We start from the raw sequence: 21,565 nt of genomic DNA, 5'->3' as shown, positions 1-21,565 counted from the left end.
GAGGTACGGTCTTTATATTTTCTTCCAAACGGAGGTCCGGACAATGTGTTTTTTGAAAATAAATAAATATTTAATCAATTTAGCCCAGTTGGATATACAGTACTGTATAAAGATTTGATCTTTTATCAGTCCATTTATTTTATATTTTGATATCCACAGTATGTATTGTAGGCTCTGTGGCTTAGGGGAATACCCTCTTAATGGAAGTCTGATCATTCATATTTGTAAATAAAAAAAACTACTGACAACATACAAACAGCAAATGTACTGTAACAATTAAATTGCTCTCATCATAAACAGAAAACAAAGTAAATTAGCTTTTCCAAGCAATTTATACAGATTTGGAACAACTCGAGGTAAATGATGACAGAATTTTATTTTTGAGTGAACTGTCCCTTTAATCTGTTTTAAATGCCCTGTCACTTTAAAGTTAAAGGGAAAATTCTGCCATTAATTACCCTCAAGTAGTTTAACATCCCTAGGACCTCCGTTTTTGGAGTAAGTGAAATAGTTCATTTCAAACCCTTGAACTTCAAACCAAGGTGAACTAATTAAATTTATTTTAAAATGTGTCATTTCTGAATAACTAGTGGCACCAAATTGAACTCTAATCTCCAAATGGACCAGCAATAGCATTGGGTTCACCAATGCAGGACGACCTGTCCAAACAATGCAAACAGTTGCTATTTTTCAATTCTGTTCTTGACAAACATCATCGTGATGTAGTATTTTATCAAACGCAGCTTGAATATTTATAAATAAAAAGGAAAATAACATCTATCAGTGGTGGGGGTTAGCTGTGTGGGCTGATGTGCAAAAGCCCTGGGGAGGTAACCCAAAATGTTACACCACACTTCTTCCACAGCCTTTCGCAACTGTGCTAGCTGAAATGACATAGGTAAGGAGAGTAATGGCAGCTCACAGAAGTTCTACAGAGGGAGTCCAGATGGTAAGACACCTCTGGGAGGAGAACGTTAACTGTTCCACTACATCAATTTGGAGCTGTCACACTTCCCCATGGGTCGTGAAATGTAAGTATTTTTATCGAACTGCCACACAGATTCTCAAGGGGTTTATACTTCCTCTTAACTCAGTGGTGATGTTGTGTCCACAGTCCAGGTTCTGATTTCAGTAATAATAATTCTCTAATCATTTATTAACCTTCATGTCTTACACCTGTAAATGATGCTTTCGTATGTAGAAACACAAAGTAAGTTATTTTGGAAATTTTTGTGTCCATTCAATGGAAGTCGATGGGGTTTAATGTTGTTTGGTTACTAACGTTCTTCAAAATATCTTCTTTTGTGTTCTGCAGGAGAAAGAAAGTCATAAAGGTTTGGAATGACAGAGAGAGTAAGTAAATGATTAATAATTTCCATTTTTAGATGAACTATCCCTTTAAGGTTGTCTCTTATAAGGGTTACTCTGTTGAAAAGGTTTCGAAGCAAAGTAGCTGGTTTGAAGAAGCTGGTCATGTGCTGGTCCTAAGCTGGTCCCAAGCAACTACCTCCTAGCTCAGGACCAGCTCATAACCAGACCAGCACATGACCATCTTAAACCAGCTACCATGCTTCAGAACTTACTTAACCAGCACATGTTTTTGTTAAACAAGGTAAGGCCTGACTGGTCTCATTATCCACACAAGTTGGTACAAGAATGCATAGTTGTGCTGGTTTTGTTTTGGTTTACTTCTCATTTCAAAACTCAATGAAAGGCAAAGGACGCAGAGATAGAGACTGCATATCAGAAGTGTGGACAGAGGAACAAGAGCCTTTGATTTAAAAATAGATCCAGAAATATACACAAAGTGAGGGCACGCAAGGTTATGAAATGGCTCCCTGAACTCAACAAGTCATCCATGGTAAACGTGTGTAATACCTCCTGCTGTCCATATGTGCCAGAAAGACAGAAAATACACACCGACACCAAAAAAACCTGTGTGTGGCAGAATCTCTCATGTGTTTTTCATAGAATGAGAATCATGTACAATATTTTCTACCCCCACATAGCTTTTAGAATTAAACTAAAGTTTGATTCCAAACACAAGTCTGTGAAGAAGGATTTTGTTGACATAATACCAGGATTAAATCCATTGTGATGCAGTGCGTTACTTACTACAACAGTTTATGACAGTAACAATCAACACTGTGTTATTTTCAAAATAAAATTCTTTGTTTTAATTTCTCCTTGATGAAGAGGGTGGTGGGTCTGTGCTTTATTTACTTTTTTAATAAAAATAAATACAAATCATTTTTTAAATAATTTAAAAAATATTTTTTCATAAATATCATAAACAGAACTATTATACTAAAGATATATTACACTTTTAAATAAATAATTTGTCATTATTTATTCACCCTCATGTATTTCAAAATCTGTATATGACTTTTTGTGAATGACAAAAGAAGATATTTTGAGAAATGTCTCTGTGGTTTTGCTTCCACACAATGGAAGTCAATGGGGTCCAATGTTGTTTGCTTACCAACGTTCTTCAAAATATTTTCCTGTGTTTTTCAGAACAAAGAAAGTGATTTAGTTTAGTAACCAATTAAAGAATTTTCATTTTTGGGTGAACTATCCCTTTAAAATCTTCAGAGCAGCCCCATCTGTATCCAGTTCCCATCCTATTCACTTTAATTACTTACATGTCAAATCATCAAATTCGATGTAATTTGACTGCTAGTGATTGGCTATCTCTGTCATGTGCATTTTCAACAGATATTTTTGAACATACACCAGAGACAGCACGTGGACTCAGATATCTGTGCTGTTTTGGACGTGCCCACGTCCACAGAATTACAACCATTGAGCTGTTGACCTGTAAGGTTTACAATTCCATTATCTCATGGTCAACCATTAATCATGGTTTTACGGCTGGTTGAGGTTTTAAACTACCAGGCATACATGAGAAACCAACACTATTCGTTGCAGTATACGTCTTTTAAAAACACGTCAATGTCAGTGCTGAGACAGAGCTTGTCAGTGATTCATGCTAATGCCGCATTGCACAAATGCGTGTGTGAAAACTGTACTTATGCACAGCTGTTTCACCATTTTATGGTACTGTGATGACGGCACTGTGAAATCTTTTTGGTCTGGCCTGGTGCTTATCAGGTGAGGGACGAGGGCCTGTAAAAACAATTGAGGCAGAAGAGCAGCAAGATACAACCTAGAAACCACCCAAAAGTCAAGATACAGAGTGTTGCTGCACTGTGCAAATCTTATTTATTAGTAATCGTAATTGGGGGAGAAAATGGAACGTGTTTTAAATACACTGTTGCTGTTGTAAGCCTTTGTTTATAGCACACAACTGAGTGTTTTCTCTCACATAGCAATTGTGCAACACCAATAGTGCAACAACCCTCACAGTTATGCATTTGGCACATACTTACAGTGCATTTGAGATATGCATGGAATTAGACCTACTACTTTTATGCTTTTTATGCGGTCTAGTGACACTTTATTGTTTTTCCAATAAAATACATTAGAGTGTTCAATAAAACATTGCAAATACAGTCAGTTTTATTGACGAAGACAAAGTCTTTACTTCTATTGTACACTTTCACAGCCTGCTTTTGTTGTTTTTCAGAGATTTTTTTTTCCAAGTTGTGAAGACAAGAGCTTGCGGTTTACTCCATAAACATTTCAGTGTGTTTTTAATCCCTTATCATTACATCAGATTTGTGGTTTGTGAGCCATCCAGTTCACCATAAGAATCCTTGTCAGCAACTTTGTTACCTCAAGTTGAATCCAAAATTTTTAAGAACTGGTGTTTAGACTCATATTTTTCTGTATTTTCTCTTCAGGGGTAAGGTGTTGTGTATACATGTCCTACTTGTAGCTCAGGTCAGATTTCTGATTGGCTGATGCGAGCTGGTGGCCTTGAGGGTTTTGCCGATCTTTGTAAATGTGTCTGCTTGAATAAATAATAAATATAATAAAAAATCATGTGTATTTATTACCCTGCCCTCAATACTTTAGATTTTTCTACGACACTTTCTTTCACTCTAAAACCTTTCTTTTGATGATACACATTCTGTACCTCAACTCGTGTAGTATTGCTCTATTAATGCCAAGATTATCACATCCCGTGAGACTTGAATGTGCTATAAATTGCTTTGGAGTTAAAGGTCCAATGTGTAATATTTTTGAGGATCTATTGACAGAATGCAATATAATATACTGTACATAACTACAGTATGTCTTCAGAGGTGTGTAAAGATCTTACATAATGAAGCGTTATGTTTCTATCAGCTTAGAATGAGCTATTTCTATCTACATACACCACAATGCAATTCGCCGTGTTGTTTCTACAGTAGCCCTAAACGGACAAACTGCTCCACAGAGCTCGTTTCATAAATATGTTATCTCCTTCGACACATCAGCGAAAACGTGACGACATCTTAGCCCTGTGTCAGCCACCGTAGTGCTTCGAAAGGGAGGGGTGGAGTGAGCCATTGGTTGCAATTCACAACCTCACCGCTAGATGCCGCTAAAATTCACACACTGGACCTTTAATGATATACGATCAACTTGTGTAGTGTTGCTCTATAAATGCCATGATCCTAAGTTCACATCCCATGAGACACACAAGCCTATCAAATTGAACTTGATTGTGCTATAAATTGCTTAGAAATTAAGTGGATGCCAGGTGCATAAATGTGATGCATTGTTGTTTATGTACAGCATTATGCTCTTTACTTGCTGTATGAATATAGAACCCCGCTGAGCTGTGTAACTGATATGTTTGTGTTGGTGTTTGGCTGTTTACTCTGTTTGTCTCTGCCATGCTCAATAGAATATGCTGGGAGGAAAAACAAGGGGAGCAAATTGGGCATTTTAGTGTGAAAATTATGGGTGTTCTAGTACTAAGCACTATTTAGAGAGGGCATTTACTGTAGTTCAAACACAATGACTTGCCCAACTTCTGTGTGAACCCACACATGCAACGTCACATGTGCGCTGGGCTCTCTGGCCACACCCACTACAAAATAAGCATGAACTTATGTTTTTTAAGCAAACCGTTGGGGACATTAGAGGTTATGCCTCAGGACACAGAGTGTAGATGACAAAAACAAGATAACATCGAAAGTACAGTTCTCAGAACAAAGGCGAAAGAAAATAATCTGTTGACTTTCAATACAAGAGTACATGTGTTAAATAATCAGATTACTTTTTAATGCTTTGTAAAATGTACACAATGTCAAGTTATTTTATATATATATATATATATATAACTATTTATATTACTGTAAATATTTATTTTTAGTTTATTCAATTTAATGTGTGATCATACAGTATGTGTTTTCTACACTATAAAAAAATCCCTTTAAACTTTTTTTCTGGCAGCTGGGGCGCCAGAAATAAACCGTAAAATAATCTTTTTTTCTTTTTTTTCTACGTAAATACATGAAAAATCTGTTTAAAAAACAGAACGTTTTGTAAAATTACGTTTTTTCAGTGTAATTAAGGTCAGAGGCATGCAGAGACCTTCAAAGGGGCAGGTGCTCAAAGTATAAAAGGGCACATGGAACAAGGCTTTAAATAGGGCTGTGCTCAAAACATCAATACAGCAATACTGTATATCTTGATGCATTCGTTGCTGATACTTGTATTAATACGGATGCTTTTGCAGTTTTGATAAAGAAACAGAACAGAAAATACCATTCTAATGTTTTATAGTTAAAAAATATTTTATTTGCAACTATTAATAAGTCTGGGATTAGAAACTGAAGTGATTTAAATTGTCCAATCTTCAAGGTTTCCCCTCTGTTATACAGAATAACAGATGCTATAGTGGTCACTATTGGAAATAAACCTGTCCACTATATCATGACATATTGTATAAGATTGTAGGCAAGGAAGTTATGTCAGCCCACAGTGTTTTTAAACATATTGCCTACAATCGTATACAACAGCTGGGCTGCGTTCAGCCCTGACAAAACGTTGCAAAACATTTTTTAAACGGAAACGGTGGTGCGGTTGAACACCCTGTTGTGATGACGCAAGAGTTGAACTATGGCAGCTGAGAAGGCCATTCTTTGTGTTCTTTTTGAAGAATTTTTAGAGCCCGATGAAATCGGAATAAATGCGTGTTTAACCCTTTAAAACCTACGGGAGCGTTTGCGTGTTCTCTGTTCAAGAGCCAATAAAAACGGAATCCAAATGGGTTGCAGAATAATTCTTTTTGCATACAAAATGACAGACGTTACACTTTCAGATCAATCCTACAACACGATCCTGTTGCGTTGTTTTCGCCCTCTAATGAGTCTGCACAAATTGTGTAAAAATCTATAACAAAAAACTGTAAAAATGCATCGCACGTCTTTGCGCACATGTTCTATAGATCTAAGGTTACTAGTGGTTGCGTGGTTACCTTTTCCTACGACTCCCATGACGTAGGTTTGTCGCATGTGGTGACATCACAAGCCGCGACATTGGATCTCCGTTTGCGGTATGCTTTACGTTCTACTCGTCGTTGCGTCTCTTTATCATTACAGTCCTTTGCTTGATCATTTCTTTCACACATGCACATTTACAAACGCAAGTGCAAACACACACACTTAGATGCATAACGTTATGACTGCACTGAAAAAGAAGTATACGAGCGCGGAGGTTTTGGAGCTACTACTCGCGTCCGACGAAGATGAACTTTCCGACTGCTCATCTGCTCCAGTTTCAATCAATTTCCATTCATGTGCGAGGCCTGCCAAGTGCCCCTCTGTGTTATTATGGACAGGAACTGCCACAAGTCTCATCACAGCTAGGCTGTGTATATGTAGCGGTGTCTTTCAGTATGTTTAGGTTTGTTTTGGGTTATTTATGGTTTATTTATTTATTTATCTTTTTGACCCCACAAATTCAAATGCACTCCATTTATGTGTGAAACATGTCAAGAGCCCCTGTGCCTTATTCTGGTCAGGAACTGTCACAAGTGTCATCACAGCCTTTTTGCATCTATAGTTCTGATAAAGTACAGATATTAGGGTAATTTATTATTTTACATGGTCTGTTTTAGCTGTTCAATCAACATTGCTCTCAAAAGCAGTATTTTATCTGTTTTATTTCACAACGCACTCTTTACAAAAATTATTATATCTCACAAACTATTTTATGTAAACAGTCCAAATAAATTGTATGTGATTTTGAAGTGTTTGATGCAAGTTTTTACATTGACAAGTTTGAGGTTGATATTTGTGATAAATCTGTATTTAGTCAAATATATTGGTGAAAAAAAACAATTTTCCTTTTTTTGGGGGGTTTATTGCACTTTTGACCGGTTTACCTAGTTACTATGGATCAATTACATACATAGCCTTCAAATTGGGGGTGTAAGGATTGTATTGATGTATGGCATGTGAAAATACTCAAAAGCATAACAGCACGGCATGTAAAAATACTAAAATGTACTCTAGCGGAATTGTTAAATGGCAGGTCATAAAGGGTTAATACTGCAAAATACATGTCTTCTAATATCTTCAATTGTTGCGTATACCGAGCTGCAGCGAACACATTTAAACGACTTTACTTGGACCCATTGTGCGAGCTGTCTCTTTAACATCGCGTGGGTTATATACACGTTGCTGCTGATTGGGCCGACATTCTTGACACGCCCACCAAACAAGAGAAAACGCATCTCAAACCCTGTTACACACCGTTGCGAACCGTTTCCAGGAAACGTGTCGTCAACCCGGACCATAGCAAAACGTTGCGCACCGGATGTTGAGGGGGCTGCTGAGGATGTTGCTGCTGCAGTTGCTGTCTTTGCTGTTGTAGAAAAAATAGTTTTGTCATTTTAAAAATATAATTCTGTTCTAACCCTCTTCTGAATTTATTCATTTTTTAAAATGATAATAATAATAAAAACAGCATTGATAAGTATAATTTGGAGGATGAGAAAATCAGAATAAGCCTGTTTTACCAATGTTTTGATAACTGTTTTGAAGGCACTCTGTAAATACTGTAATAATATCTTCAAAGTATTAATAGTTTTAGTCTTATAACATAAAAATACATAACTTACTGGTTAACTATCATAGTACGATACATCGTTGGGGAAATTAACGATGTAGTTACAGCTGTTTCCTGAAACCGTAGAACTCTGTCGGAGATCAATTGTTTGAACCAAGTTGTTCAGCAATCTAGTTGATGACGCCACGCAGGTGGTGGAGTAAGTAGTCTGCTAATAAATACGTTCAGATAGAATTAATGTAAAATTCTTGCTTTAAATAACATACATTGCATTTAAGGACTACTTTATCCTGTTTTTGTTATCTGTCGTTTTATTTTACGATGTCTAATTCATTCAACTCAAGTGTCCTCCTACGTCAATCCGCCCAGGGATTCCCCAGGGTCCTAGAGCACGCAGGACATGCGCATGCGCACTTAAAAAAAACCCGCTTTATTTTCTTGCCAACCTAAAGTTGTCAAATTGAATTTGTATATATTTAGAATGATGGATATGGAATGCACTGCATGTTGCTTTCTTACTTTGATCAAAAGCTTGATGCATGTAAGTCTACATGTCATAATAATAAGGAACGATGCTTCTAACCACAGCTCTAGACCTGTAGTTCCAACCACGCAACTTTGCGATGCTGCTTGCGATTGATCGTTGGAACGATGGTTTTGGGAAACACTTAAATCATTGAACTATGCTGGAACGACGGAACTTGCGACCATAGTTGGCTAACGATTTTTTTGGGGAAACGCACCCCTGGTCGGGAGCAGGTTTCGTTTGGTAAACCCAGAGTTTCTTTCGATCGCCTCCCCCTTTTAAAGCGCAAGTGGTGTAACTCATTCATTCATTCATTAATACAGTCATTCATGGGACACATTTTGATCACACAGACACCATATCAGTGACTAAAATGTCATATGTGCTTTTATAGAGGATCCTGTTTGTGAAGAGGCTACATTAATTCATTGGGGTGTACTTTGATTCCTGGAGAGCAATTTAGGACCCGTGTGGAATTTTTGTCATTTGCCTGTGCATTTTTATTAAAACTACCATTTTTCTTTACAGTGAATTAGATATATCAAAACATATCGTCAATCCTTACATCAATAACACCAGCCACCGTGGCCGTGTATTACATCAGAGCCATTCTTTCAAATTACATATTCTCAAAAATGGTACACTGTAAAACTTTTGCCAGTAACTTACTGTAGATTTGATTACTACTTAATATTTTCCGATAAGTACTGTTTTCAATTTGAGTTCAACTTTACGTTAATCAAAATTAAAACACTTTGACTTCTGAGATTCAAAATGAGCTAGAAGAGACTTGTCTCAATACTGGCATTACACTGCAAAAAAACGACGTTTCTTCCTAAGCATTTTTGTCTTGTCTTTTAGTCAAAATATTTAAAACATCTCAAATTACGGTACATTTATATAACAAGAAAAGCGACCTTAGATATTTAGTCTTGTTTTATGAAAGAAAATATAAGAACTAGGTAAGTTTATGTTTATAAGAAAATTGTGAATTAAATCTACAGTAATTTACTGGCAAACCTGCTGTAAAACTACAGCAAAGTTTTACAGTGTAGTTTTTTATGGAGGATGAGAAATGACTTAATACACCATGACATCTCAAACTCATCACTAGAGCACTGATGGGATTTATTATTTCTGTTTTATTTCTGTTGTTTCATTCTTTTGTTCATTCATTTACTGATTAATTTGTTTGTTTATCGGTACCTATTTATTGATTTAAACTTAAGTCATTTTCAGCACATTAGTAAATCCACTGTATGCAGAGCTGAAAGTGTGCTTCGCTCTCAAGCACTTTTGCCACCATGTTGCTTTTTCCTTTGGTACCGTTGCCATGGTGAATCGTAATATCGGAGCTCCATTGATCATGGCTTGTGTGCGTGCTTGACTCAAGGCCCAGAGTTGATAGAACTAACTCAAATCAGCTGTTCTGAAACCAAAAACTCAAAGTTTCACATCTCGGTGTAAATCAACTCAGAATTCACATTTTAACTCGGTGTTGGTTGAACATCCTTATTGAAACGGGCCCCAGGGCAGACTACACACAGCAATATAAACAACAGCCATGCTTTACATCACATGGGTCATTTTATTTAGAGCTAAATTATTATTCATTAATTTGACTAATAGTTAGATTGAGCAGGTCTTCACCAAAGGGCCTTTTAATTACAAAAATAATATTTTTTTGTCTTGACAAAAGGGCACTTTTGGCATTAAGAGCCGAAGAGGCCATAATAAGGTGTATTATTTCAGTAATGTACAGAGTGTGATATATTTTCTTTGAGACCACCTCTAGTTTTAAAAAACATACTTCAAAATACTGCAGATAAACAAAAAAGTCCAGATGTTAAATGTGTTATTTAAGAACCATGTGACCGTCAACCCAAAGCTACTGAGTTTACATAAATCAAACATCTATAAATTAATCACAGGGAGTTATTGTCCAGAAAGGATTTTTATAGGACAGTGCTGCTCACGTCTTATCTATTTGAATTTTGAATGCAAACTCAAAGTGCTATAAAAGTGGTTCATCCTTCTTTCCTGAAGGAGCAAAGTCCCTGACTGTGAGTCAGACAGGAAATCGTTTACGCGCTGATATTCGCTCTGAGACGATTTGTCCTCTGGCTGCCTCATGCCTTTCTGATTTGTGAAAGCCAAGTCACAGTGCAATGACTGTGTGGTGTTAGGTTTCTTTCCAGTCCCTGGAGTATGCGAAAAATGAAGCGCACATACAGCGCGCTTCCAGAAGAACAACCAAACAGCCCCGGCGTTGTGTAAACAAGAACCGCAGAAAGGATGGAAGAAGTATCTGAATGAAGCTTCAAATAAACATCTGTGAAGTGGCCCAGACTCTGTGTCTTCAAACCTCTCTGATGGTTTTCGCTGCTGAAGTGTTGCAAAAGCTGTGGGCGGCAATGCGGCCTTCGGCTGGTGACTGTCTTATTGTTCAGGGGAGTTGAGAAGAGAGTTTGTCTAATCCTTGGTTGCATTTTGGGCTTGTGTGTGTGAATTAACAAGAGAACCCTAATCTGTGTAAAGACACCTGCAGTATTTGCAGACAGGTCCATAAGTCTGTTTTTGACATTCAGAACCTGTGCATCACACATGCAACTGTTGCCTGGTGTTGGTATGCGACTGTCATGAAATATTTTTTACCTTGTCAAAATAATAATAAGAGTTTTACCATGAGCCAGGATGGATGTGCATTTTGGGATATCACGTAAGATAACGTTGGATGGAAACTCTAAGATGTGCATAAAGTGCATAAAATACTTCAGTGCTCATTTAAAGGGATACTTTACCCAAAAATTAAAATTCTGTCATAATTTGTTTTAGTTCCAAATCTGATGAACACAGAGAAAGATATTTGGAAGGATGCTTAAAACCAGATAGATTTCCCCCCCCATTGACTATCATAGTAAGAAAAAATACAATGGTAGTCAAAAGTGCCCCAGAACTGTTTGCTGTCCTACATTCTTCAAAATGTCTTCTTTATGCTCAACAGAACAAAAAAATGATAAAGTATTCTTTCCTACTATGGGATTCAATAAGGGTATCTTCCTGTTTACTGAATAAATGAAAGTCTAGAAAGATTCATACACCGATTCTTCATGTCGAACTGATTCAGAAATATAACAGTTTTGTGAAAATCATTTATTCTGTAAATTGTCCATAAAACTGCTTAAATCTTTTTAAACTGTGTCATAACTCCGCATTCACATATTAAAAACATAAGATAATTTATAAAACTTCATTGTGATGAAATAACAATCATTTTCTGATCCCACTTGATCTTAGTTTTCTTTGCCACAACATGTGTTAGACAGTAAAGAAAACTTAACATTAAACTCAAGAGCAAACACTGATCACAATAATGATGATTTGTTGAAATTGCAACATTTTTTCAATTACATTAATTGCAGGTGCAAAAGTGATATTGATTCAATGCAATTAACATTCACAAATCAGCAATTTTTTTACATTGATTCAATGGTTGCTTGCTTTCTGGGTATCCATGTGGAAAGGTACAATATGTGTAGGGTACTGCCCCAGTGACAAGCCATTGTACCCCTAAAAGTACAAATTTGGCACATTTTTTCTGGCAGTGTATTCGTGTGTGTCTAATTTCAGTTGGATTAAATGATGTGACATAACACATTTTCTACTCGTTTATATAATAATAAATAAATCAGCCCAAATAATAGGCCTATTTGATATCATTGAGAGCCTAATAATTTGTCGCTTTACTTACATACATAAGACAAACATAAAAATCTGTCCATTAAAATACACATTTAAATATTTTTTTAAAAATCGTTGCGGCTATGATGAACCAACCCACTTTTTTTAATACCGCTGGTCCGCACTGAATACAATTTATTTTACATTGCAGAAAATAAAGCAGTGTTATTCTATTCATAAATTCTTTATTTTTGGTCTATATTGCTCTATATTTGGTCTTATTTTTTATTAAAAAAATATATCCATAAGCACCGATAAGAAAACCGTTAAAGTACCGGACCGAACAGCAGTATCGATAAGAGTAGTAATACCGTTAAAAACGATACCCATCCCTAGTCCTGTTCAGTCAATATTTTATTTTATGTTTGACAACAGAACAGATAATATGTGAAAATAGTATTCAGTCAAGTTAAAATACAATATGATGTGATAGATCAGAGAGTAGAAGTGAAACAGATTTCAAGTGCCAACACTAGACCAAACGCTCGTGATGACGTCACAAATATGCTAATTAGGGTGTGACGTCACCAGCGCCACAGTCTCTCAAAATCCTGTGGGAAACACTGAGAGGTGTAAAGACCTTACATAATGAAGAGTGATGTTTTTATTAGCATAGAATTAACTATTATTACCTACATACACCGTGGGTCCCTTTGCACAGAATTCTCCATGTTGTTTCTACAGTAGCCCTAAACTGACGAACTGCTCTACAGAGCGCGTTTCGTAAATACATTATCTCCTTCGGCAATGAAGCGGAAACGTGACAACATCTTAGTCCTGTGTCTGCCACCGTAGTGCTTTGAAAGGGAGGGGTGTAGAGAGCCGTTGGCTGTGATTCGCTACCTCACCACTAGATGCGGCTAAATTTCATACACTGGACCTTTAAAGAACCTTCCATTATTGGTCCTCTGTTAACATTATAGTTGTGGTGGTATTTTAAATTACTTTTTTAACTTTATATTTTACTGTGAAAGAGCCATTACTTGTTACTTAAAAAAAATAATTTCATTGGTTTGTTTGATGGTTTGTCAAACTAGATCTCCAGTCATCTCACAGAAGGAGGTCTGTAATGATTGCACGTGAATATCTCATTTCCAGTCAGGTGAAACAAAACAGCAATTTTCTCTCATCACCCTCATGCTCAAGGTCAGTTTCATGTTCGCTTCACACTGACGTCAGTGTGTGTTTGACCTATTTAGCAGTCAGGTTAGCAGGGGGCTTAGCTCTGTATGAGTCAACATACATGCTGCTTCATTAAAGCTAAGTAAATTTGAACTGACCTAACTTATAGGGTAAAGAAGCAACCTTGGATTTGAAAGGCGTATTTCACTTTTGCATACTATAACCAAAGTTTTAAGTCATCTCAAATTTGAAATCAAAGCACATTGTGAATTCTGTAGAGTTAACCGGCTGAGTTAATGTTCTTAACCCAAAAGAGGCTTTTTTGCTAAATGTCACTCTTGGTGTAGACCTCACAAAGTCGTCTTTAAATGTATTGTTTTGTACTATGTGACAAGACAGATTCATCTCGCTCTACTGTTTATTTCTGTGTCCTTGATTCTATTATTTAAGTTAATCAATAAACTCCAGAGTCTTCCTGTCCTCTTGGTCGAGTTTGTCTTCTGTCCAAACATCGCTGTTGCTTCATTGGACTTCAGCCCATCTCAGAGGAAACTAAATCAAGGAGGGTGGTATCCTTATCAGGCCTGTAACCACCACTCGCATTTTGTGTTTATGGATTTGATGTGCTTAGGCTATTCTTATGACTCACTGAACTATTTTGTGTTGGCTTTCCCCCGGTTTCTCTCAGATAACGCTTTAAAGACAATACAGCCACTGCAATGGCAGTACACACGGGGTAAGGGGTATAGGACTGTTTGCTTAAGGAAGGAAGTGTTCACTTAGTGCATTTTAGGGTCTAGCACTTGAGGAAAAGGAGGAGGAGGGTGGGACTTCCTTGCCTTGTGCATGGAAGCAGTGAAATTTCTTCCAAACCAAAATTTCTGACAACAAAACAGGAAGGCACAGTCCAGTTGGTTTGTTTGTCACAGGTGCTCAGCTGCTGGAGATAAGCGTGAGCCAAAGTGGAGCCTGTCCTCTTTTAGTGTAACAATTTTGTTCCTCAGAATACGAAAGCTAAGTGCCCTCGTATTGAAAACATGGCCCCACCCAAATAAAGGGTTTGTAAACTTTTATACTTTTCCTTGGCCTTGGCTTTAAAAGTTCATGTTTTACTCCTTGGTGCTTGATTATCAATAGCCACTAATAAAAGCTAAAAACCTCTGCAGAAAGTTTACTTAAAGGAACAGTTCGCCTTCAGATAAAAACTCTGTCATCATTTACTCACCCTGTTGTCATTTTAAACCTGTGTGATTTTCTGCAAAACACAAAAGATGATATTATGAAAAATGTTGGTAACCAAAAACCTTTGGTCTCCATTGACTTCTATTGTATGGACACAAAACCAATGCAGGTCAATGGGGACCAACGGTTTTCTGTTACAAACATTTTTCAAAATATCTTAATTTGTGTTCTGCAGAAGAAAGTCATGTTTGAAATTACAAGAGGTCATCTTAATGATGACAGAATGTTCATTTTGACGGTCCAAAGAAATGATTCACACTGACTAAAAGTTTGACTAAATGTATGCATATCTGAAAAATGGTCCTGTGCCTCGAGCACACATCACATAAATCAGAATTGAAGGGTGTAGTGGAAAAACGTCCAAGAGGAATAGCTCGGCTCCCAAGAGCACCTAATCAGTAAACAGAGCGATTTCCTGCTATTGTGAGATGTGGTTCATTAATGGCTGATGACCTTTCTTTCGCACATGTAAATATACACGCTAAAGCCCCCTCCCCCATACCCTCACATGTGCATGCGTTACAACCAGATGTTCAAATCGTAATCTAAACATTTTTGCCTGCAGTTTTACCACTCACCATACGTTGTGATTCCTTCAGAAGTATTAACCAGCTTCGCCTAAAAAGTTCTTAGGATGTAAATATTTGCATAGCACCTTATCTTCACAAGCAAACCCTCGACACCGATACACTTGTCTGCATATGTTGTTCTAAATGCATTTCCTATGTGAAGTATTGACTTAGGTTTGAAATACTGGCACATAGGGAAATATTTTTTTCTTTTAGTTCATAACCAGATCAACAGTTTTTGTATTTCTTTGTATTTTCACTGCTTGACAAACTAGGAGTCTATAAACCCCCCAGGGAACCCCCCCCTTCACTTCACTATCTGCTATTCACACAAAAATGGTCTCTGTTGAAAACTCTGCCAGGAGAGGAGACCGAACTCCAGGACATTGTACTATTTGTACTTCATGTAATATTTTTCCTCAAAGAAAAGCAGGAGGACAGAAAGGAGACAGAATAGAGAGCAGACATTCATTTACATTCCACAATCCACCTGCTTCTCTATTTCACCGACTGAAAAATATGACATGGAGATCTTGTTCAAAAATGCCTTTATTAAGGGAAATATTAGAAACATACAGTACAAATTTACTCTGCACTCTTTGTATGCGCAGCACCCAAAAAACCCAGCTGACTTTTCTCATTACATTCAATGTTGTTTGATAACTTCATCTAAAACTGTATGGTTATGAACCGACTAAACCTAATGTCCCCGGCTTGCACATTTTGAGAGGAACAGTAGCAAGAGTATTTTTCATTAGGAATGGTGTGAACAAATGGTCTAAAAATAGACAGCATTTTTGTCACCATTAAAAGGCATCTTGATCTATAAGCTACATTCGATTCGCTTTAGCTATATACCAAAGCAACTGCTTTATTAGGTTAAACTATGCAGGATCTTTGACCCCAGCAGTTATGTATTAGCTAGTTATTAACCTCAAGATAAGAGAGTGCTACATTCTCTGACACTAGACTGCAAACATTACATAACTGTGTGCAAATTGACTTTTTGGTTGTCTTTATCATTGCTAGTTTAAAAACAACAAAACCAAGTCATACTGTGAAGTCAGTTAGTTCTTTACGGTCGAAGACCTTAAGACAGGCTACATTCTACAAATGCCCATTGATCCTCTATCATCCCCCTCCCAAACAAGAAATCACAGCGTGACCTCATCAGGCACTCCCACTTTTTAATATATACAAAGTAAACAAAATTGAAATAAATAGCATACAATTTCTTAAATTATTTACCTATTTACAGTAAAATAAACGAGTTAACAAAAATATATTATCGTGAAACAAACCCAACCGTTTCCAGATTAATATTGGAGATCGCAAATTTAAACAGGAATATAAATGTATTGCTTTAGACTTGATAAATAGCATATGGACTCAAAATATCCCCCAAGGCTATAGTTTCACATGACAATAAATAAGTTAAATAGATTTCAAACCATGATGCAAAAATGCAATGATACCACTCAGTTTAAAAAAAGAAACATATGCACTGACATTCCATTGTCAAACTATGGGTCCCCACAATCCATCCACAACCAGTGCTTGTGCTCTCTTACACCACTGCGTGGCACTTTAGGAATGTTTTCCAAGACACTTTAAAGGTCTAGAAAAAGGCCTATAAAAGCCAATATCTTAGTTTATCATTGTACGAATAAAGAAAATATTAGATCTCAATCGTGAGAAACACTTGGAACAAACAAACAGCTAACAATCAGTTGACCTGAAACACACGTTGGCACTACTGGGATAAAAGGCTATAAGAATAATAGCAAATTAATCGTCTGAAATCGACAGCCTGCTGAAGATTGGCAAACGTCTATTTGCGTCCATGCTGGGCGACTCCGAGCCGCTGATTGTGCCAGAGGAACAGCATGAGCCGCTCAGGTATCCCTCGGGGTCCGAGAGGGATTCCGGTGGGCTCGGAGGGGAATCGAACACGGGAGACTCGGAGAGACGATGCATGGAGGGCAGGTGGCTCATTCTGAAAGGAGGTGACGGAGGGCAACCATTGGTCTGGATGTTGCCGTACAAGACACCGCCGGCCTGCTGCGTAAACGCGCTTTGAGTCTGAGGGATAATGGGCGCGAGAAACGCTTTAAGATCCTGCTCGGGGAAAGTGAACGCGTTCAGACAGGGTGAATTCGGAGTGAGCGCGTCCTCGTAGAAGCCGAGTGCGCAGGTGGGCGGCGGCGGCGTGCGGGAAATCGGACAGTCAATCAAAGTCGACTCTGTGCCGCGGGTGCTCGAGAATCCAGAAAAGCTCAGGCTGTGGTGCAGCTTCGGTCTCTCCCTTTGTGTCAGAAACAGGGTTGTCTCTTTATCTCCCAACACACCGATCTCCCGGTTAAGTCTCGGCTGAGGGTTACTCGTGGCGGCTCTGCGCTCGTCCGCGTTATGAATGAAGTGGCAACGTGGGCCGTACGGGCAGAAACCGATAGTGTGGAATGTGCGGCACGGCTCGGTCTTGTACTTCGGGTGGCGGGACAGGTTTCTCAGTTCGTGATAGCCGTGAGCGAACTGACACTTCTCTCCTTACTTGCACGACCCGTTTTCCTCGAAAGGTCTGCAGAGCTCGGTTTTGTATCGGGTCGAGTTGATCTGCGAGCCGGCTTTTTGCTGAAGGAGTTCCTGAAGTTGTTGACTGCGTTCTCCCGTCTCACTGAACGCGCGGTCACGAGGTTTGTTTTCTTTATTCATGAAGGCAGACGTCGAGTTCTCAAAACCGACTGTGAGTCTGTTGCTCATGTTGAAGTCCATGTGGTTTGTTGAGTTACTCCTGAAATAACCGAAAGATCTGTTGTTGGTATTCGAGGCGGCAAACGGGACTCCGACATTCCTCTTTTCCAGCATATCGTGGAAATAGATTGCATTTGAATTTGGGAGTTTTTCCTGGAAGAAAACAAACGAAGGATTTTAACCAAGGATGTCAGATAAATTTGTATCGCAACATGCCACGCCACATTTATAAACGGGGCGCTTTTATGTGTTTCCTAGCGCGACCACCAAGCGTGATAAGTCAACAAAACACTCGTTTACGCGTAAGCAGAAGTTCACTTAAAAAGACAAACTTAAAGTTTCTAGCATTCGTTCAAACACAGAAAATATCGCCTTACCCTGTCGAAATCATATATGGATGACACGACCGAAGCAGACATTTTCTACGGTGAGTTCCAGCTTAGGGTAAAAGTTGTTGGACCGAGAAAGATCCTTGTGTACTCCGAAGCTTTGCAAAATCACGACTGAATGGGGTTTGCCTCTTCAGCTGAGCTGGGAAAAGGTCGATGGAGTTGAGCCGCGCAGGTTTGGGGAGTGTCGTACATGGGCAAAGTTTGCACATGTGTATAAATGCGTTGCAGCTGTTAAAGGGGAGGAGTTCGACAAACTTTCAACAGTGCGCTCCTAGAAGCCCCGCCTTTCCGTCACGTGGTTTCGGTAACTTCCCTAGTTCCCTTCTACACGTTTAACAGCCTTGGTAGGCACTGGAGTGCAGCTCGAGCACTACACAAATTCAAATCAGATTCTTCTTTGTCCTCATTTAAGCCTTTAACTACTCACAACAGGAATGATAGATTCCTCCTTTTGTGAGCTCATCATTATCAAAGATAAGGGAAAAGCTAAAATGCTTACATTTTTAATGTCTTCTTTCAAACTACTTGAAAATGCGTTAAAGTTGTAATATTGGCTGTATATGTATTTATTTTTTATATATGGCACATAAATCATCAGTAAGAAGCAACACAGACCTACAGTGTCATATGCATTGCCTTTGGGTTAACTTTGATAAGCTGTACTTTGAACTCTTGTAAAAAAATATATTTTCATAATAGACCAATTAAACTGAGTAGGTCAGGCTGATAAGTTTTTTAAATATTGTGTAAATAATCTGCGTATGTCTCATCTATCCTGGGGTGTACCCTGCCTGTGGCCCAAGATGCTGGGATAGGCACCAGCCCCCTATGACCCTCCATAGGATAAATGGGTTTGGACGATGGATGGGATGTGTATGTCTGATTTGCTATTATTATTATACGTGTATAATACGGGTATACGTATACAGTGCGGACTAAAAGTCTAAGACCACTCGTGAAAATGCTTACATTTTGTTAGCTTAAAATGTGTTATACATTTTAAAAACCATATTTTCAATGCATATAAAGACTTATATAAACATTTGTATGTATAAGTGCTGTTTGTTTCTGTACAAAACCCAAGTATTAAAAGGAGAGCTGAATCCTCATTTGCTGGATCCCGGTTCAGTGGCTATTTAAGTTTACTCCATGTGAAATTCCCATCACTTCAAATTGCCAGTTTCAGTTAGCAATCCTTACCACATTGGCATCCCATATGTAGGATGATTAGACCCACAGATTATGTAATATGTTACATGAGTGCCTCATTGTGTGTGATTCAACTTGTGTGTGCAAACCAAGGATTAGCTGCTTCTAGTTTCATAGCATATAGTAAAGTGGCAAAGCACAAATCATAATGCATGCACCTCCTGGCTGCAAACCTTCAATTTAGAGTTTGAAATTGCACAGAATACTCATATTGAAAATCTCAACCAAACTGAATCAACCCATGAAAAAATATAAGTCCAAAGCCCCAAACAAAACTCTGTCCACAGAAACCACTCATCCATTACACTGACTCCAGTTCTCGCTGGGCAGTTCTGATCATTCCAAAACATTACATCATTGCACACAGAGGGAACATCGCTACTATGGCCAGAGCGGCTGCCAAGGCGTCTGCACAGGACTGTACACTGGCTCCTTTGTGATGTCCACAATGCGTATCCAAGGCAACCGCTAGGTAGAGAGGATGGCCATAAGTGAAAGCTGCTTGTCTTCTGCTGCCACACACACGTTCATGTCATTCTTTCCCTTTCGTTTTAAGTCACTTGCACTGACTGGACTGGCATTTTGTTAGCAGGTGCATGTGTGTGCAGCCAAAATCTGTCTGCAGTAGGTTCACACATGGGTGATTTTTTAATGACATGTGTACAATGTAAAAAAACACATTGACGCAACTCATCAGAATATGTATCTGCCAGATGCACAAATGTTTTATTAAATCAAATAAATGTATGCATCGCGAATATTGGAATTTTCTGACAGGTGACCTCGGTCTGTGACCCCAGAATCTTCCCTACAGACAGCAGTGCATCCAGAAGCCATGTTTGAGGTTTGCTCTGCTTGTTTATGTACGGTTACACCCAGAGCTGAATTTAACCCCAGCTTCCATATGCTGCAGCAGGCCTCTGCACGGAGATGAGACTGGTTTAGGTCGGTTTGTGCCGCTCGCCGGCTACTAAGCACAACTTGCCACTATGTGTTATTATCGTCAGAGGCGTCTCCTCTGTGGCAGTATTCTCTTTTAGACAAGTTTTTAAATCTTTTTTTTCTATGCTTACGTTGACTGGAGTAGTTCACCCAAGGATGAAAATTCTGCCATCAGTTACTCATCCTCACGTTGTTCCAAACCCGTCAGACCTTTTCACTTCTGTAAGAGAAGTTTTAAAGAGTGATGCTGCTTTTCCATACAATGAAACCTAATGGGGGCTTAAAATCATCCGTCTTGAAAATCTCTCCTTTTTTGTTCCACTACAGAAAGTAATTTATAAAGGCAAGGAATGACACAAAGGTTTGTAAGTATTTTGGAGAACTAAACCGTTCTTTTTAGAAATGTAAAAAAAAGCATATAAAATTCACGTTATGTAAATATTTAAGCCAAAAATTCCCCAAATCTTTTTTCTTGTCTTTGAAGAAGTGTCAATCTTAAAGCACCTTCAAAATGAAAATGCTGTCATTATTTACACGCCCTCTTGACATTTCAAACCCGTGTTTCTTCTGCAGAACACAAAAGAATATATTTTGAAGAATGTTGATACCAATAAACCGTTGGCCCCCATTGACTTGCATTGGTCTTGTGTCCATACAGTAAATGTCAACGGGGCCCATCGGTTACCAACATTTTTCAAAATATCTTCTTTTGTGTTCTGCAGAAGAAAGAAACTCACACAGGTTTAAAATGACAACAGGGTGAGTAAATGATGACAGAATTTTCATTTTGAAGGTGAACTATTCCTTTAAGACTTTTATCAGAATATCAAATATTTTTTATATTCACACTAATGTATCCGCCCTTGTGAATTTTGTATGTTTGTGAATTACATTTCAGTATTTACTCCTAAACTGTTGCTGTTCCTCCCTCTTCACCATGCCACAGAGCTGGTATTCTGGGTTTCGACTTGCCCTATTGGCCTAGCCACAGCCAGGCAGCCTCTCATTACACTGGCCGAGGGAGGTGCCCTGGACATCCCCACCGAAGACAGCCTCACCACACCCCAACGACTACTATAACAAGTGTGCCCGGCTCCTTG

At 38.3% G+C, this 21,565-nt stretch overlaps 1 protein-coding gene and 2 long non-coding RNA genes across 3 annotated transcripts in view; 1 reads left to right on the top strand and 2 right to left on the bottom strand.

Annotated features, from left to right (window-relative positions):
• Positions 1 to 8,311, bottom strand: part of LOC130568836 (uncharacterized) — a 17,014-nt gene extending 8,703 nt beyond the window's left edge. The window contains exons 1-2 of the long non-coding RNA XR_008964758.1: positions 8,024 to 8,311; positions 7,656 to 7,767 (exon numbers count right to left, since the gene is read on the bottom strand). This is a non-coding gene — a long non-coding RNA (uncharacterized LOC130568836). The remainder of the gene's footprint in view (positions 1 to 7,655; positions 7,768 to 8,023) is intronic.
• LOC130568837 (uncharacterized) lies at positions 904 to 21,565 on the top strand. Its single transcript, XR_008964759.1, has 3 exons — positions 904 to 1,031; positions 1,316 to 1,353; positions 21,412 to 21,565. It is a non-coding gene; the product is annotated as an uncharacterized LOC130568837 (long non-coding RNA).
• Positions 15,705 to 18,548, bottom strand: zfp36l2 (zinc finger protein 36, C3H type-like 2). Its single transcript, XM_057357927.1, has 2 exons — positions 18,300 to 18,548; positions 15,705 to 18,075 (listed from the first exon to the last, which is right to left on the bottom strand). Exons 1-2 carry the CDS (start codon positions 18,339 to 18,341, stop codon positions 17,719 to 17,721), a joined length of 399 nt encoding a protein of 132 aa, XP_057213910.1. The 5' UTR covers positions 18,342 to 18,548; the 3' UTR covers positions 15,705 to 17,718.

Source organism: Triplophysa rosa, linkage group LG18, assembly GCF_024868665.1.
Source record: "Triplophysa rosa linkage group LG18, Trosa_1v2, whole genome shotgun sequence".
In the NCBI taxonomy this organism is placed as follows: domain Eukaryota; kingdom Metazoa; phylum Chordata; class Actinopteri; order Cypriniformes; family Nemacheilidae; genus Triplophysa; species Triplophysa rosa.
This window is presented reverse-complemented; position numbering and strand designations above follow the sequence as displayed.

What these genes read in the sequence shown, in the direction of transcription:
- zfp36l2 (XM_057357927.1), bottom strand. Translation starts at nt 18,341, where the DNA reads ATGTCTGCTTCGGTCGTGTCATCCATATATGATTTCGACAGG. An exon ending in CCATATATGATTTCGACAGG is followed by an intron (nt 18,076 to 18,299) that starts GTAAGGCGATAT and finishes GTTTTCTTCCAG; the next exon opens with GAAAAACTCCCAAATTCAAA.